The 19,450-nt window shown below is 41.8% G+C and overlaps 1 protein-coding gene across 1 annotated transcript in view; it reads left to right on the top strand.

Moving 5' to 3' along the window:
• The window catches only part of INO80 (INO80 complex subunit), a 137,893-nt gene that overhangs the window by 62,702 nt on the left and 55,741 nt on the right, over positions 1-19,450 (top strand). The window contains exons 20-24 of the mRNA XM_025390567.1: positions 2,598-2,765; positions 3,284-3,417; positions 4,432-4,496; positions 5,191-5,284; positions 7,954-8,125. Of these exons, the coding sequence (XP_025246352.1) occupies positions 2,598-2,765; positions 3,284-3,417; positions 4,432-4,496; positions 5,191-5,284; positions 7,954-8,125 (633 nt within the window). The remainder of the gene's footprint in view (positions 1-2,597; positions 2,766-3,283; positions 3,418-4,431; positions 4,497-5,190; positions 5,285-7,953; positions 8,126-19,450) is intronic.

Here is a 19,450-nt window from a genome sequence, read left to right as displayed (position 1 = left end):
ACACTGGAGTGCAGTGGCACAATCTTGGTTTACTGTTGCCTTGACCACCTGGGCTCCAGTGATCCTCCCCTGTCAGCCTCCCATGTAGCTGGGACTACAGGTGTGTGCCACAACACCTGGCTAATTTTTGTATTTTTTTTTATTTTTTGTAGTGACCAGTTTTGTCATGTTGCCCATGCTGGTCTCAAACTCCTGAGTTCAAGGGATTCATCTGCCTGGGCCTCTGAAAGTGCTGGGATTATAGGTGTGAGCTACTGTGCCCGACCTCTTAGTATCTTTTAATCCCTCCCTTCTTTTTTCCTCCTTGTAATTTTTTTTTTTGTAAGATAAGGGCTCGCTCTGTCACCCATGGTGGACTGCAGTGGTGCAATCATGGCTCACTTCAGCCTTGACCTCCTTGGCTCAAGCAATCCTCCCACCTCAGCCTCCCTAGTAGCTGGGTCTACAGGTGTACACCACCACACCTGGCTAATTTTTCATTTTTTTATAGAGACAGGATCTTGCTATGTTGCCTAAGCTAGTCTGGACTCCAGCAGTCCTCCCACCTCAACCTCCCAGAGTGCTAGGACTATAAGCATGAGCCACCGTGCTGGACTTAAAAAATCAGGGATTGTATGTATATACACTTCAAAGAGAGGAGTGGAACTGTACCTTTTCAGCCTCCCTAGTAGATGGTACTATAGGTACACACCATCATGCCTGGTTAATTATTTATTTATTTATTATTTTTTTGAGACTGAGTCTTGCTCTGTCAACCAGGCTGGAGTGCAGTGGCACGATCTCGGCTCACTGCAACCTCCGTCTGCCTGGTTCAAGCAACTCTCCTGCCTCAGCCTCCCAAGTAGCTGGGACTACAGGTGTGCACCACTGTGCCCAGCTAATTTTTGTATTTTTAGTGGAGATGGTGTTTCACCATGTTGGTTGGCCAGGATGGTCTCGATCTCTTGACCTCATGATCCACCCGCTTCGGCCTCCCGAAGTGCTGGGATTACAGGCATGAACCACCACATCCGGCCCTGATTTTTTATTTTTCAATTTTTGTAGAGTCAGGGTCTTCACTGTGTTGCCCAGGCTGGTCTCAGAACTCCTTGGCTCAAGCGATTCTCCTGCCTTGGCCTCCCAAAGTGCTGGGATTACAGGTGTGAGTCACTGCACCCAGCTAGTTCATAATTGTTGTTTAGTGCTACATAGGGAGGTGATCTGAAGATCTAGTATGGTGCTTAACCACTGTGTATAGTATGTGTTTCTTCAACATCATTTAGTGTTTTCTATCTTCTTATAGTTTTGTTAGGGAAAGTTAGAGAGGGCATTAAAGCAAAGATGACATGTGAGCCAAGTTTCAAATGATGAGTTGGCATTTACTAGGAAAATATGGTGGGAATGGGGGGCTAGGCAACAAGGGCAGCATGAGCAAAGATAGAGTAACATTCAAATATGCAGCCTGTTTTGGCTAACTTTTAGATTATTGTGGTTAAGTGACTAAGTGGTATGTGAGGAGGTTATGATGACGAGAAACTCAGACAGTAAGGTAGGTAGGTTAGATTATGGGAGAACTTTCTTTTTTTTTTTTTTTTGGAGATGGAGCCTCGCTCTGTTGCCCAGGCTGGAGTGCAATGGTGCGATCTCGGCTCACTGCAACCTCTGCCTCCCGGGTTCAAGTGATTCTCCTGCCTCAGCCTCCTGGGTAGCTAGGATTACAGGCTCATGCTACCACACCCGACTAATTTTTGTATTTAGTAGAGACGGAGTTTCACTGTGTTGGCCAGGCTGGTCTTGAACTCCTAACCTGTGATCTGCCCACCTCAGCCTCCCAAAGTGCTGGGATTACAGGCGTGAGCCACTGCACCCGGCCTGATTATTGGCGGCTTTCTTTGCCGAGATGAGAAGTTTCAACATTTTACTATAGGCAGAAATGCACATTGAAGATTTTTTAGCAGTTGAATTCCTTTATGAGCTATATGTGGAATGTATATCACAACCAGAAGAAACTGGAGGCAGGAAGACCGCAAAATATTATCAGTCTATACTATATCAGATGAGGGCCAGCAGCAGGCAATGGGTGTGATTAGAAAGAGTGGTAGATTTCCAAGCTGAATTGAAGGATTTAGGAAATACTAGAACACGGGGTGTCAGAGAGCATTCAGAAGTGAATTAAGTTTGTCTTTCCCAACTGATGGAATGGTAATGCTATTCACCAATTTAGTAAATTGTGGAAAAAAGAACTGTTTTTCTAACACATCACGTATGCAATTGCTGCAGACTGAGTGGTACTCTTAGAGTTAGTAGTTGCAGGTACTGCCTGGGTATGTTTGGGAATATATTTTTGTATGTTACTGTGATGACTGCTAGTTGGCACTGTTAGAAGTGGAAGAAATTGCCCAGGAAAAGCAAATGGAATGAGTGGTGAAGAGAAGAGGGCTGAGGAATATACATGTTTTCTGAATGGTTGTCCAATTCACAGGTTTATAGAGATACTGAGTTCACATATGTTTATTCTCAATCATAATAATGGTTTGTGTGTGTTTTCAACTTTAAGCTGATGCTGAATTTTCTTAGAAACTACTTTTCCAAATATAAATGTTCTTATTGATTTTTAGATTGAGATTCTAATGTATTGCCAACTGACCAGCCGACAGAAACTGTTATATCAGGCATTAAAGAACAAAATTTCCATTGAGGATTTATTGCAGTCTTCTATGGGCTCTACCCAACAAGCACAGAACACCACCAGCAGCCTCATGAATCTGGTCATGCAGTTTAGGAAGGTAAGAACTTAGGTCAGTTGCCTTGAAGTTTTGTTTTTTTGTTTTTTGGGGTTTTTTGAGATAGAGTCGTCTAGCTCTGTCGCCCAGGCTGGAGTGCAATGGCGCGATCTTGGCTCACTGCAACCTCTGGCTCCCAGGTTCAGGTGATTCTTCTGCCTCAGCCTCCCAAGGAGCTGAAACTATAGGAGCCTGCCACCATGCCTGGCTAATTTTTGTATTTTTAGTAGAGATGAGGCTTCCCCATGTTGGTCTCAAACTCTTGGCCTCAAGTGATCCACCCACCTCGGCCTCTCGAAGTGCTGGGTGAGCCACTGCGCCTGGCCTTGAAGTTGTCTTTATAACCCACTTCAAGAAAAACAGTCTATCCTTGATGTCAGATAAACAAAGGCTGTTAATGAGATGAAAATGGGAAAGTATCCATTCCCAAAGGTAAACATTTGGGATTTGGGATCCCCTATCATTACGTATAAAGATGTCTGCATGTGGTAATATTGTCTTACCATTTCCCTTCCTTTTAGGTGTGTAATCACCCAGAGTTATTTGAACGACAAGAAACTTGGTCTCCATTTCATATTTCCCTAAAGCCATACCACATTTCAAAGTTTATCTACCGTCATGGACAGATCAGGGTCTTCAATCATTCACGAGACAGGTAGGGAAGTATTACTATCTGTTCGCTGTTAGTGTTTTATAATTTACAGTTTTATTGCTTAGCAGATAAATATAATGGAGAGTATATGAGATCTCCAACAATGAGGCATTTAAGTAAAGGGTGGACAACTATTTGTTGAGGGATCTTATGGAAGGAATTTGAGCACTGTTAAATCTTCAACTAGGTAGCCTTAAAGGCACTAGTCACTTCTGGTTCTTCTTTGAATCAGGAATGTGCATGGATTTGTAAATAATATACTTGCAGCCAGCATGCATATCTATGCCCCATTGCTGAAATTGGTTTGTGATGGCTTACTTTACATTTGGAATTGCACTTGTGGGTGAACCGATTGTATTGTAAGTTAATCATATTTACCTTTTTCTCAGAGTCGGCAATGATAAATTTAATAAAGTTTAAAGTGGTTGTTAAGGTGATACACTAGAGACGACTTCCATTCGGAAAATAGATGTGTGGTCCATTCCACACCTGTGAGTTATTATGGCCCTGGCTTCTGAATTTTTAAACAAGTTACTAGGGTTTTTTTCTGCATATCAACATTTGAGAACCATGGATTTAGAAAGCTCTTTTGTAGAGAAACTCATCACCAGTATTTAGTTTAATGAAACTGAAATTGAAACACATTTCTTGGATTTTACTTTATGAGTTATTTGCAGCTCCAGGTTAATATTTAACTTGAGCAGGGGGAAACAGGCCAGAGCTATATTGCTTTTTTGTTTAATATAGTATACGATGCCTTAGGGCACTAGAATTGTGATTCTCTGAAATAAATTGAGACTACTTTTAACTTGTATTATCTTCTTACACTGTCATTAAATACTTTGTATTTTTTGACATGTATGCTATGAGTTTTGCTTGGTAATGTTGCAAGAAACTTCTTAAAAGTGAAAATAATTCCAAAACTAAAAGGTTTTACTTGGTATGGAGCCTCTAGTCTAGTTAACTTTCCATTATTTATATTTGGGTTTGGCTTTACTTTATTTACTTACTTTGCAGGTGGTTAAGGGTTCTTTCTCCATTTGCACCAGACTATATCCAACAGTCTCTCTTTCATAGAAAAGGTAGGTGTTTTGATCTTTGGGAAAGGAGGTTTGTCAAGGTTTTACCAGGATGCTCTTTGTTTTGCTGAGAGACTGATTTAGAACGAGTATTAGTTTTGCCTATATGGTAGGCCTTTATTTATAAAATCTTGGTAAGATTTAATTAAGGAAATTAGTTATCTTTATAGGCTCTGTGATTTGTAGCTATGAGAGGAAGAAGTAGAAAATAGTATTATTGACTTTCTGTCTTTATTTTATACCTGCCTTTCAAGAATTTCTTGCCCTTGAAACTTGACAAAGTCAGTGCTGGAGTCTCTCATTAATGAGACTTCCAGCCTAAGGAAAAGAAGCTACTCAACTTTGCGCATTGTCCAAAATATTAAGGCCAAGGTTCAGGACCTTTCACCCCTGTCCTGTCCTTATCTTTTTCCTGGCATTGGACAAAGAGAAGCCATTTAGGCAAGCATCCAAAAATCCCAAAGGTAACATAGGAGCCATCTCTAGTCTGGTCCATATATGCCGTATCTCATAGGCCTGCCTCCCTTATCTATAATTGTAGTATAAAGGTGTGGCCCTAACTTCCACCAAAGTGGCTAGATCAGAACCTTTAGAATAGTGTTTTGTTCTTAAGCCAGAACTCAGCAGTTGAGCAGGCTTTAACTGAGCATCGTCTCTTGGTTTGCTGTTGGGTTTCAAATTGTCTTTTCTATTTCAGGTATTAATGAAGAAAGCTGTTTCTCTTTCCTTCGCTTTATTGATATATCTCCGGCAGAAATGGCAAACCTTATGCTTCAGGGACTTTTGGCCAGGTGAGAGGTTTGCTTATTGTTTGATAAGAGAGCAGTTAGGAATAAATGGGACAGATATTGAATACTGTGGAATTAAATATTTAATATTAAATCATCTTAGGGAACTTGTCGTTAATTTTCTTTTGTTAAGAATGAAGTTTGTAGGCCAGGCACGGTGGCTCATGCCTGTAATCCCAGCACTTTGGGAGACCGAGGTGGTTGGATCACCCGAGGTTGGCAGTTCGAGACCAGCCTGACCAACATGGAGAAACCCCATATCTAAAAAATACAAAATTAACTGGACATGGTGGTGCATATCTGTAATCCCAGCTACTCAGGAGGCTGAGGCAGGAGAATTGCTTGAACCTGGGAGGTGGAGGTTGCCGTGAGCTGAGATTGTACCATTGCACTCCAGCCTGGATCAGTTGAGGCCAGCCAGGATCAGTTGAGGCAACAAGAGCAAAATTCCGTATAAAAAAAAAAGAATAAAGTTTGTTCGCCAGGCCCAGGTGCAGTGGCTCACACTTGTAATCCCAGCACTTTGGGGGGCCAAGGTGGGTGGATCACTTAAGGTCAGGAGTTCAAGACTAGCCTGGCTAACATGGTGAAACCCCATCTCTACCAAAAATACAAAAATTAGCTGGGTGTGGTCGTACACCCTTGTAGTCCCAGCTACTCGGGAGGCTGAGGCAAGAGAATTGCTTGAACCCGGGAGGCGAAGGTTGCAGTGAGTCAAGATCGCTCCACTGCACTCCAGCCTGGACAACAGAGCGAGACTCCATCTCAGAACAAAGCAAAACAAACAAACAGACTAATTTGTTATTCATAAGTGAATTGTACCTTTCTTTTGCTCATTTAATAATTGTATGATGCTTCATAATATACCTTAAATAGGCCAGGTGCAGTGGTCATGCCTGTAATCCAGCACTATGGGAGGCTGAGGCAGGTGGATCACCTGAGGTCAGGAGTTTGAGAGCAGCCTGGCCAACATGGTGAAACCCTGTCTGTAATAAAAATACAAAAATTAGCCAGTCATGGTGCCAATGGCCTGTTCTAGCTACTCAGGAGGCTGAGGGGGGAGAATCGCTTGAACCCAGGAAGCGGAGGTTGCGGTGAGCCTAAATCATGCCACTGCACCCCAGCCCAGGCAACAGAATGAGAATACACACACACACACACAACACACACACACACACACACACACACCACACACCACACACATATGTATACACACACACACACACACACACACACACTCCCCTTAAATATAAACTGTTTAGGCTTTTCTCCCGTAATTTCTAGTAAGTCTTGTTTTACTTATTTCTACAGGGCGAATGGAAGCTGGTGATTCATTTAGTTAGTGGTGATTGCAGCATAGCCTGCCTCAAGTGTTATGGGAAGTTTAATTCTCTGTTCTTTGGTATAATGGTTCTCACTGATTTTATTACTTTTGATTTATGTAATTAGAAATGGTTATCTCCTTAATATGAAGGTTTTTTTTTTTTCTTTTTTGGAGACGAAGTCTCGCTCAGTCGCCTAGGCTGGAGTGCAGTGACTCAATTTTGGCTCACTGCAACCTCCACTTCCTGGGTTCAGGTTACTCTCCTGCCTCAGCCTCCCAAGTAGCTGGGATTATAGGTGTGCACAACCATGCCTGGCTAATTTTTGTATTTTTAGTAGAGATGGTGTTTTGCCATGTTGGCCAGGCCAGTCTCGAACTCCTGACCTCAGTTGATCCACCCACCTCGGCCCGCCAAAGTGCTGGGATTACAGACCTGAGCCACTGTGCCTGGCTGAAGACATTTTTATGATATGACTTTTTGTGCTAGAGGTGAATGTTTCTTTTTTCTTTTTCTTTTCTTTCATTTTGGAGACGGGATCTCACTGTGTTACCCAGGCTGGAGTGCAGTGGCGCGATCTTGGCTCACCGAAACTTTTACCTCTGAGGTTCAAGTGATTCTCCTGCTTCAGCCTCCCAAGTAGCTGCACCACCTCTACTTTTGTAGAGGTGAGGTTTCACCATGTTGGCCAGGCTGTTCCCAAATTCCTGGCCTCAATTGATCTACCTGTCTCATTCTCCCAAAATGCTGGGATTAAAGGCGTGAGTCACCGCACTCGGCCAAGGTGAATTTGTTTTTGTTTGTTTGTTTTTGTTTGTTTGAGACAGAGTCTTGCTCTGTTGCCCAGGCCGGAGTGCAGTGGGGCGATCTCAGCTCACTACAATCTCCACCTCCCGGGTTCAAGCGATTCTCATGCCTCAGCCTCCCAAGTAGCTGGGATTACAGGCACGCACCACCACGCCCAGCTAATTTTTTTTTTTTTTTTTTAGTGGAGACCGGGTTTTACCATGTTGGTCAGCCTGGTCTCAAACTCCTGACCTGAGATAATCCACCTGCCTTGGCCTCCCAAAGTGTTTGAATTACAGGCATGAGCCACTGCACCTGGCAAATTTTTTTTAATATTGATAGGAGCTTTGCGGAGGATTTTAGTTTTCATGGTAGCAAACCATGTAATGTGAAAGAATTTATCTGAAAGTAGGAAAGTAGGAAAGAACTGTTTCTAAAATGATAAAGATTTACAAAAGAGTTATGTTAATGAGAGACAATCCTTGGATCATTCCTTGCTGCTATGAACGACCCTCAAACCTCCATGGAGCACTGAATAAGTGTGTCTGCTGTGGTTTGTTTCAGATGGTTAGCTCTTTTCCTGTCTCTGAAAGCCTCCTACAGGCTCTATCAGCTACGCTCCTGGGGAGAGCCAGAAGGGGAGAGCCATCAGAGATACCTGAGAAACAAGGATTTCCTTCTTGGGGTTAATTTTCCACTCTCCTTTCCAAACCTTTGCAGCTGCCCTTTGTTAAAGGTAAGCACTTATTTGAGTGTACATTACCTCCTTAGTATCTTCTTTCCTTTTCCTTGAATCAGTAAAAATAATAGTAAAGTAAATGAAGGCCTGACAGAACCAAAAAATTCCCAGAGGAGTGGGTGGTGCAGCGTATTGAGTTCTAACTTAATTTACACTTTGTATATATATTTTTGAGTGCATTTATATTTTCAAAATGTTTATTTTTTACATTACTGTGAAGTACACAGATCTTAAGTGTACAGCTCTGTGAATTTATATATGTGTATACTCTTGTGTAACAACCATCTAGGTTAATATATAGAACACTTCCAACTCCCTCATGCTCCTTTCTGTTTAATACCTCTAGTTTAGAAAAGACAAACCAACAATTAAAGGTAATTGCCATTCTACTTCTGTCACCATAGATTATTTTTGCCTGTTTTGGAACTTTATATAAATGGAATTATCTTGTATGTACACTTTTGTAACTGGGATTTTTCACTCAGTATTATTTATGAGTTTTGTCCATGTCGTATGTAGCATTATTTTTTTATGGCTATGAAGTATTACATTGTCTGAATGGACTACAGTTCATTAGTCTCTTCTACTGTGGTAGATATTTTGGTTGTTTCCAGTTCTAGGTTATTATGAATGAAACCCCTATGCACATTTGTGTACATATTATTTGATGAATGCAAACATTACTTTCTTTGGTGTTTACATCCAGGAATGGAATTGCTATACTGTCAAGTATAACTCTGTTTAGGTTTAGTAGCTTTTGCCAAACGTTTTTCCAAAATGGTTTTATAAATTTACATTTGCACCTACGGTATGTTATTCAGCATTCTCCACTACAGCTGGGAATGGCAATCTGTTTTGTTTTGTTTTGTTGTGTGACTCCTTATGAATAATCATTCCTTACAGTTATAATTATTTTAAGTATTTAATTATTTTGAGTATTATATTTAAATATTAATTATTATGTAGTGGCATCTCATTGTAATCTTAAATTGTATTTCCATGGAAAGTAATGATGATGTGTACAGTTTCATACAATTCTTGGCCCTTACAGAATAGTAGGTGACAAAGAAGGTGAAATAAGGTGACAGGAACTGAAGTTATAGATGTAGGTCCAGATCATATGCAACCTCATAAGAATTGCCAAGGGTTTGGAATTTATTCTGAGTGAAATGAGTAATACTAGAGAGTTTTGAGAAGAGGAGTGACAGTTCGTTTGTTAAAGTCCTTCAGCTAGATTGAAGTTTAGAAACTAGGTCATTTTCCTTGTATTCTATAGAAAATGTTATGGGGTAGTTTGACAGTTACTGTTGTGGAATGAAGGACATTCTTTGGCTAGGTCGTCCAGTATTTGTACCCTGTACACTGAAAAGCTCACATGATTTCCTTCTCTTCTGTTTTCCCAGTTGGTTTCTTAAGCATTGCTCCATGTAATTTTTGGACTTTGGAGAGGGAGTCAGTAATGCAAATTAATGTAACTGGATTCCAGCCTTTTTGGAATAATGCAGTCAGTGGTGGCAGGGTGATTTCCTGCTGGTGAAATATTCCTAGTACGTCTACTGGGAACACTGGTATGTCTGAAGAGTTGCTTAACCTTCTGTAAAAGATTAATTCCTTCTCTCAACCCCTAAATTTGGTAATATATGTTACTACTGTAATACATTTTTATCAATTCTGCTTTTTATACAAAAAGCACCATTCTTCCAAGAGATTGTTGTTCCCTGTTATGTAGACACCTGCATTTTTCTTAACACTAGAGATATGCATCATTCATTTGTATTCTCTGTTTTCTGAAAATATTATAGTATGTTCCAGAGCGTCTGCTTAGTGAGGTCCTTATGTCAGTTAGAATTGCCTGAGAAAGGCAGATGTGGGTAGTATGATTTATGGGAAACTGGTCATAAAATATGTTTACCCAATTGAAAGATTCACTTATATTTACTCATTTTAATTTTATCCCATGTTGTGGATAGACATTTGCTCTTGTAGTGGTTTAGAGTATATACTGAATTAATGAGCTAATGGGCCACGGGGAACTGAAAGCTTATCATATATGTGTGGAGACACTGTTCTGCTTTCAGTCTCATCATCCTTATCTCCAACATATGTATGTATATTGAAATACCAACCAAGTAGTGTATTTTGCTAGAGCTTATTGTTCTTATAATTAATGATAAGACTGTCAGCCGGGTGTAGTGGCTCACACCTGTAATCCCAGCACTTTTTGAGGCTGAGGCAGGAGTTCAAGACCAGCCTGGCCAAAGTAGTGAAACCACCGCATCTACTAAAAATACAAAAATTAGCTGGGTATGGTGGCACGCGCCTGTAATCCCAGCTACTTGGGAGGCTGAGGCACGAGAATTGCTTAAACATGGGAGGCTGAGGTTACAGTTAGCAGAGATCACACCACTGCACTCCAGCCTGGGTGACAGAGCAAGACTCCTTCTCAAAAAAAAATAAAAATACAAAAAAAATTAGCTGGGTGTGGTGGCATGTGCCTGTAATCTCAGCTACTCAGGAGCCTGAGGCAGGAGAATCTCTTGAACGCGGAGGCAGAGGTTGCAGTGAGCCGAGATCATGCAGCTGCACTCCATCCTGAGCGAGAGAGCAATACTCTGTCTCAAAAAAAAAAAAAAAAAATTAAAAATTAAAAATTAGCCAAGCATGGTGGTGGGTGCCTGTAGTCCTAGCTACTTAGTAGTCTGAGGCAGGAGAATCCCTTGAACCCAGGATGTCAAGGCTGCAGCGAACCCTGATTACACCACTGTACTCCAGCCTCGGTGACAGAGCGGGACCCTGTCTCAAAAAAAAAAAACAAAAACCTCAAAAAGGAAATCTTTGTTTTTCAGCCAAGCAAAATGATCATTAGATATTATCCACTCTTAAAGGTTAGCCTAGGTTCTGAATATAGAACCAGAAGCCAGCTGGGTGCGGTGGCTCATGCCTGTTAATCCCAGTACTTTGGGAGGCCGAGGCAGGTGGATCACCTGAGGTCAGCAGTTCAAGACCAGCCTGGCCAACATAGTGAAACCCCATCTCTACTAAAAAAAAAAATACAAAAATTAGCCGGGCATGGTGGTGGGCACCTGTAATCCCAGCTACTAGGGAGGATGAGGCAGGAGAATCACTTGAACCCGGGAGGTGGAGGTTGCAATGAGTCAAGATCATGCCATTGCACTCCAGCCTGTGGAACAGGAGCAAAATTCCGTCTCAAAAAAAAAAGAACTAGGAGCTCCAGATGTAACAATTAACAACAATGTAGAGGCTAGGCATGGTGGCTCATGCCTGTAATTCCATAATTCCAGCACTTTGGGAGGCTGAGGCGGGATGATCGCTTGAGCCCAGGAGTTAGAGACCAGCCAGGCCAACATGACAAAACCCCGTCTCTACCAAAAGAATACAACAATTAACCAAACCTGATGCCATGTACCTGTAGTTCCACCTACTTGGGAGGCTGAGGTGGGAGGTTCGCCTGAGCCCAGGAGGTTGAGGCTAAAATAAACAGTGATCTCACCACTGCACTCTGGGCCTCTGAGGGTGACAGAGTGAGGCGCTCTACGTCTTTGCAAGAATGTGGTATTGTCTGTCTCTTCATTTAAACTTTGTTGGGTAGTGGTGTCTTATTGTGTCTTTAGTTAAATTTCTCTTGTGAAAATGATACTGAATACCTTTTCTGGTGTTTATTGGCCATTTGGATAATTGCCTTTATGAAATGTTTGTTCAAAACTCTTGCTTATTTTTCTATTGGGCTGACTGTATTTTTCTTATGATTTGTAGTTCTTTGTGTATTATAAATATCTTCTTCTCTGTAACTTTCTCATTTTCAGTGGTACCCTCCCCTGCCCACCCTTTTTTTTGAAACAGGGTCTGGCTTGTTCTATTTCCCAGGCTAGAGTACACTGATGCAGTCATAGCTCAGGATTAGAGTTAGGTTAGGGTTAGGTTTACTGTGTTGTTCAGGCTAGCCTTGAACTCTGGCCTCAAACAATTCTCCAGCCTCAGCCTCCCAAAGCCCTGGAACTTAAGCGTGACCTATTGCACCCAGCTTCAGTGTTGTCTTCTGACGAATAGTTAATAATTTTTGTGTCCTGCTGAAGAATTCTTTGCCTCCAACAAATTCGTGAAGATAATTCTGTTTCTGTCCATATCCCATCTGTTGAAAAGACCATTCTTACTGGACTGTAGCATCACTTGTCAAGCAGGTGTCCATATATGTGTTGGTCAGTTTCTGAACTCTGTTCTCTTCCATGAACCCATTTGACTATCCTTGAACCAGTGCTACTCTATCTTAATAAGTACAGCTTCACAGTAAGTCTTGATAACTGGTGCACAGGTCCTCTGACTTTGCATTTCTTCTGTATTGTGTTGGCTGTTCTTAGCCCTTTGTGTATTCATGTAAATTTTAGAATTGGCATATAAATCTTATTTTATCATATCCTCTTTCCTTTTTTTTGGTAGCAGCAGGGTCTCACTATGTTGTATCCAGGCTAGTCTTGAACTCCTAGGCTTAAGCAGTTCTTCCACCTTGGCCTCCCAAGGTGCTGGGTTTGCAGTTGTGAGCCCATGTGCTCAGCTAAATCTTTAATCTCACCTCTTTTTAGCAGTCTAGGTAGTATAGGTCAGAAGTCCCCAAATGTTTTGATTATGTACCCCTGTAATAACAACATTCTTAATCTGTTTCTCCAATGTCTGTATGCTATTTTGTTTTAAATTGTGTATATGTACTAACATATTAATATTTACGTTGTGAAGTTTGCGTGTGCCTACTTTGGAAACCACTGATGGGAACATTTTATTTGGATAGGGAATGGTGGTAGAGGGGAGACTCAGTGTTTACTATAGAAGATACTCCTGTGTTTTACATGCTGTACATTGTTTTTCAAACTATTTTAAATTATTTGACCTCAAAGGTCCATGGGGGGCATTGATTGGTATATCGTAAGTGCTTATCGATTGAATGAATATCCAGTGTAGAATGTGATCTTTGGGAATTGTCTGGTGCTGCTTTTTTCATTGCTCTAGGCTACCTTCAGAACAGCCTCTTCCCAGTGTTAGTCCAGTCCAGCAAGGAGAAACCTGTAATTAATGTTGTTTACAAACGTATTATTGCATACCACAGTAGGCAAAGTGTGTTCACAATCATTATCCCTGTGCTGTATTTGGAAGAGTCACTCGTGCACGTATTGAAAATATACACTCACGCTTTAAAAAACACACACACACTTAATGTGGTTCAAGATAAGACTTTAAATACTACACAATTAACTGCCTGATTAATGGTAGAGTTCAGAATGGGAGAAGATTACTTGATAGAAATAGTATTGTGAAGTTGCATGTAGGCTGGGTGTGGTGTTGGCTCGTGCCTTTAATCCCAGTACTTTAGGAGGCTGAGGTGGGAGGATTGCTTGGAGCCAGGAGGCAAGACCAGCCTGGACAACATAGTGAGACTGTGTCTCTAATTTTGAAAAAGTTAGATTTTGAGTGGTAGAGATTTGGATAGGTGGAACATAATTCCAAGTTAAGGATTTGAGCCAAAATAAAGGACAGTAATGACAGAACAGTCTAGAAGGGTAAGTTTGGAAAGTCTTTGAATGCCAGCCTATGTGGGTTTAGATAGTAAGCCTGTTGTCCCAGCCCTATTTGTCTTACTTTCTTCAACAAATACTAACAGTTGTATTCCTGGGGTCAAAGTGTTGGTAGCCGCTGTGAAGCCATGAGAAGGAGTATTCTGGTAGCGAGTTCAAGTAAGGCTGCTAAATCACCAGTGTCATTATATCAAACCAGTTGGGAATCTTTGTTATTTGTATTTTATGAAAATTAACCTCAGAGTGTGATATTAGGAAGAATGGAGGCAGCAATCCATGTTAAGGAAGATCTTAAGCAAAAGTTTGAAGTGTCAGGTACTAAAGACCCGATAGCAATGGTTGTAACAGAAAGATTATAGAAAAGGGATCAAGGAACTTTGATCGGTTTGGATATGGATGGGCACTGGAGATGGAAAAATTACTTCGAAAAGCCAGAGTTCAAGAGAGGATCCAGAGGGAATCTTAAGTTCCATATCAAGTTTAAAGCAAAAATGAAAGAGTGAGATTAAGAACTCTTTGTGAGTACAGATAGAAAAGAGAAGGCAGAACCCCAGTTGTAAGGATTTATAGGGAGAAAGATCCTGGTTAAGAGGGGTAGATAATGAGTATTGAAGCGTGACAGTTAAAAAGAAAAAGTAAGGTATTTCAGGAGGGGAGTTTGGTTTAAGTGAAAGTTGACTTTTTTTTTTTTTTTTAAGAGAAAAGAGCCTTGCAGATTTCACAATGAAAAGGAAAGAAGAGGTCGGGTGCAGTAGCTCACGCCTGTAATCCCAGCACTTTGAGAGGCCGAGGTGGGCAGGTCACCTGAGGTCAGGAGTTGGAGACCAGCCTGGCAAACATGGCGAAACCCTCTCTACTAAATATAAAAAAAACTAGCCAGGCGTAGTGGCCTGTACCTGTAATCCCAGCTACAGGAGAATCACTTGAAAACGGGAGACAACGTTTGCGGTGAGCTGAGATCATGCCACTGCATTCCAGCCTGGGCGACAAAGCAAGACTCCATCGCCAGAAAAAAAAAAAAAAAAAGGGAAGAGGAAGACAGTAAAGAGGGCAATTGAACGTGCAACAGAGACATTTTGTGGGGGTGCACAAGTAGGTTAACTATACTTTTTTTTTGAGACGGAGTCTTACTCTGTCACCCAGGCTAGAGTACAGTGGCACAACCTTGGCTTACTGCATCCTCTGCCTCCTAGGTACAAGTGATTCTCCTGCCTCGGCCTCCCGAGTAGCTGGGACTACAGGCGTGCACCACCAGTCCGGGCTATTTTTTGTATTTTTAGTAGAAGGGGGGTTTCGCCACGTGGGCCAGGCTGGTCTCGAACTCCTGGTCTCGAGTGATCCTCTCGCCTCGGCCTTGCAAAGTACTGGGATTATAGGCATGAGCCACCGCACCTGGCCCAACTATACTTTTTAATAGGATGAAAAACTCTTGTGAATACTGGCAGGCTGTATGATTAACAGAAAGATACTTCTCTGCCACAAAGAGTGTTTTACAATGTCCAGAACAACTAACACTAAGCTTAACATTACTTTATTTTATTTTTTTGAGATGGAGTCTTGCTCCGTTGCCCAGGCTGGAGTGCGGTGGCACAATATTGGCTCACTGCAACCTCTGCCTCCTGGGTTCAAACTGTTCTCCTGCCTCAGCCTCCCAAGTAGTTGAGACTACAGACATGTGCCACCACGCCCAGCTAATTTTTGTATTTTTAGTAGAGATGGGGTTTCACCATGTTAGCCAGGCTGGTCTCGAACTCCTGACCTCAGGCAGTTTCGCCCGCCTGAGCTTCCCAGAGTGCTGGGATTATAGGCTTGAGCCACCGTTCCCGGCCTTAAGCTTAACATTTAAAAAAAAAAAAAAAAAAAAAAAAAGTCCTATTAAGTGGTTCTCTTTCTCTCTCTTTTTTGTTCTTTTTTCTTCAAGGTAGAAATCAATCTATTTTTAGGTTTTTTTTTTTTTTTTTTTGAGACAGTCTTGCTCTGTCACCCAGGCTGGAGTGTAGCGGAGTGACCTCAGCTCACTGCAACCTCCACCTCCCAGGTTTAAGCGATTCTCTTGCCTCAGCCTCCTGAGTAGCTGGGATTACAGGCTCCTGCCACCACACCTGGCTAATTTTTGTATTTTTAGTAGAGAGGTGGGGTTTTGCCATGTGGGCTAGACTGATCTCAAACTCCTGACCTAAAGTAACCTGCCTGCCTCAGCCTCCCAAAGTTCTGGGACTACAGTCGTGAGCCACCATGCCTGGCTAAAATCAATTTAAATGTTTGGACATTTTATATAATTCATCTTGCCTTTGTGGTCTGGTTATTTTGGGCACTTTTTTTTTTTTTTTTTTTGAGACGGAGTCTCGCTCTGTCGCCCAGGCTGGAGTGCAGTGGCGCAATCTCGGCTCACTGCAAGCTCCGCCTCCCGGGCTTACGCCATTCTCCTGCCTCAGCCTCCCGAGTAGCTGGGACCACAGGCGCCCGCCACCTCGCCCGGCTAGTTTTTTGTATTTTTTTTAGTAGAGACGGGGTTTCACCGTGTTCGCCAGGATGGTCTCGATCTCCTGACCTCGTGATCCGCCCGTCTCGGCCTCCCAAAGTGCTGGGATTACAGGCTTGAGCCACCGCGCCCGGCCTATTTTGGGCACTTTTAAGGTTAAATAAGTGTTTGCTGAATGACCTAGTGAATAATGGCACATTATGTTAATGAACCAATATTAATATTAATACCAATATTGGTGCATTGGTACTAATCTTTGGAACATGGTATGTATTAATCTGAGGGAATGTCTTCTAGCCTAAAATTACAAGTACAATTTTACTCTTAATATTTTAAATAGAATTTTGTGAAGAGCACTAACTTCTCCTAGGGGTTTAGGGAAAGTGGGCAGGATAGGTAATCTGATCATTCATTGATCTTATTGCACTTAGTTATTTTTGCCCTGCATTTGATCTGAGAACTAGAGGTGACATTCTTTGGGTAGTAAGGAACACCAGAGAGAAGTGAATCTATAGAAACTTGCAATAGAGGTTGCTAATGAGCTCAACTATGGATTTTAGCCCCTGTAGTAGTACTTATATAACATATTATCTTAAAACCTAGAGATTAAAACAACAAACACTTGATATCTCACACTGTTTCCATTGGCTGGGAACTTTGGAGCAGCTTAGCTAGGTGGTTCTTTTTTTTTTTTTTTGAGAGAGAGTTGCACTCTGTTGCCAGGCTGGATCGCACTGTGGTGCGATCTCGGCTCCCTGCAACCTCCGCGTCCCGGGTTCATGCCATTCTCCTACCTCAGCCTCCTGAGTAGCTAGGACTACAGGTACCCGCCACCATGCCCATCTTATTTTTTGTATTTTTAGTAGAGACGGGGTTTCATCGTGTTAATCAGGATGGTCTTAGCTCCTCACCTCGTGATCCACCTGCCTCGGCCTCTCAGAATGTTGGGATTACAGGCGTGAGCCACCGCGCCCGGCCTTTTTTTTTTTTTTTTTTTTAAAGAGATATAGTCTTGCTTTGTCACCCAGGAAAGAGCATAGTGGTATAGTCATGGCTCACTGCAATCTCCACCTTCAGGGCTCGAGCAATCCTCCCACCTCAGCCTCTCAAGTAGCTAGGACTATAGGCACATGCCACCACACCCAATTAATTTTTGGATTTTGGTCTCAAGGGATTCCCCTGCCTCAGCCTCCCAGAGTGCTGGGATTAGGTGTGAGCCATCACACCTGGCCAAGGAATTTGTCCATATAAAACTACCACAGCCCCTTATTTCCAGGCTAATCCCATTGTATCAGATATTTCATTATGAAATTTCTGCCGGGCGCGGTGGCTCAAGCCTGTAATCCCAGCACTTTGGGAGGCCGAGACGGGCGGATCACGAGGTCAGGAGATCGAGACCATCCTGGCTAACACGGTGAAACCCCGTCTCTACTAAAAATACAAGAAAAATTAGCCGGGCGAGGTGGCGGGCGCCTGTAGTCCCAGCTACTTGGGAGGCTGAGGCAGGAGAATGGCGTGAACCCGGAAGACGGAACTTGCAGTGAGCCGAGATCGCGCCACTGCACTCCAGCCTGGGGCACAGAGCAAGACTCCGTCTCAAAAAAAAAAAAAAAAAAGAAATTTCTTTTGGATTTCCTGTTCTGAGATTCTGGCTTAGACTGTAGATGGGTTCTGACTGTAATACTAGTTCTCAACCAGTTTTTCAACTAGAAAGGATTTTGGACTCTCTCTTTGTGCTCTGTTACCCGTGTTTCTTCACAGCAAACGTTAGCTGGGAAAAATAGTAACTATAGTATAATAACGAGGTTTTATTTTCAACAGGGATTCTTTACTCATAAACTCTAACTCCTTGTGAGCATTTTTTTTTCTTTTCATTGCAAACTCTGTATTTTCATTTAATTTGCCACATTAGTTCTGATTATGTAACTTTAATTATTTGGAAACATAACGCAGAAGAGAAGCCATTCTCCAATGAAGACAAATTATGTTTCAAGGTTTTAATGGAAGAATATGCAAGTTGAGCCCAAATTCCATGTTCCAGATCAGTCTTAAAAAGTTTGGGGTTATTCTTCAGCCAACAGACCTGAGAAGAGACATGGGGAAATGTAAAAGTTGGAAGGGGTCTCATCATTCTTTCTCTTATGAAATTCAAATAATATTTTAGACTAAAGCTCCTTTGGAGCTAACATGCTACTTTTGAATTAATTTCCCCATTTTTAGCTTTGTCTCTTAAGGCAGACAATTTTTCATTCTGTTTCCTTCTATGCCTTAATTTGTTTTATAAAGAGAGATATACTGTTCCTGTAGCCTGTCTCCTAAATACAGCTTCCTGTCATCAGATCAAGGTAAAGGCTTTGTTTTTCTCCTCTGGTGGAGACAGATGAGTGTTCACTTAGCTACATGTTATCATATTGGTCTTACTAAGCTGTGTGAGGTCACATACTACCTGAGCCATATTCAGCAGTCTAACCCAGTCCTCCCCTTCTTCTCTTACTCCCCAGGGAAAGGAATGAATCCAAACAGCGAGAAACTCTCCTCTCCCCACCTCCCCCAACCCCATAATGTGCCTCTAAAACCCTTGCCCTCACCCACCCTATGGTAAAGACAAAATACGAATTTTTTTTGTTACAGAATCCAAAGAAGTACCATTTTTGTATTATTAGCTTCAGGATGATACATAAATATCAAGAAACTAAGAACTAGGCTACAGACACAGATCAGTTGATACTTAGGGATGTTTTGGATAAAGTTTTGGGTTTTTTAAAAAAATCTCTTAATTGATGTGAATGCTTTTCAGATACTTTCTTCTCTTATGTTTGTAGAACAAAAACTAGCATGGCTCCCTGTATTCTACTTAATTTTCTTGTGTTCTACCCTGCTTTGCTGTTAAGAATTTCAAGAAGGAATAGATTTGGGTCAAAACTTTCACACACCTTCCCTGCACTATGGTACCTCGGCCAGAGTTATTTTCTTACACTGTTTTGCAGTAAAGAGTGTGATTTTGTTTGTTTGTTTGTTTGTTTTGAGACAGTGTCTCACTCTGTCTCTCTACTCAAGGAGGCTGAGGTGGGAGGATCACTTGAGTCCGGGAATTTGAGATTACAGTGAGCTATGATCACACCACTGCACCCCAGCCTGGGTAACGAGATCGTGTCTCAAAAAAAAAAAAAATCTTATTCAGGCAGCAGAGATAGAAAAGAAAATCTTACTTTCCTTAGAAGAATAAAGACAAAAAAGAGAGGCTGTCATAAATATACC

Source organism: Theropithecus gelada, chromosome 7a (assembly GCF_003255815.1).
Source record: "Theropithecus gelada isolate Dixy chromosome 7a, Tgel_1.0, whole genome shotgun sequence".
Taxonomy (NCBI): domain Eukaryota; kingdom Metazoa; phylum Chordata; class Mammalia; order Primates; family Cercopithecidae; genus Theropithecus; species Theropithecus gelada.
The sequence above is the reverse complement of the archived record's forward strand: the minus strand, read 5'-3'. Positions and strand labels throughout refer to the sequence as shown.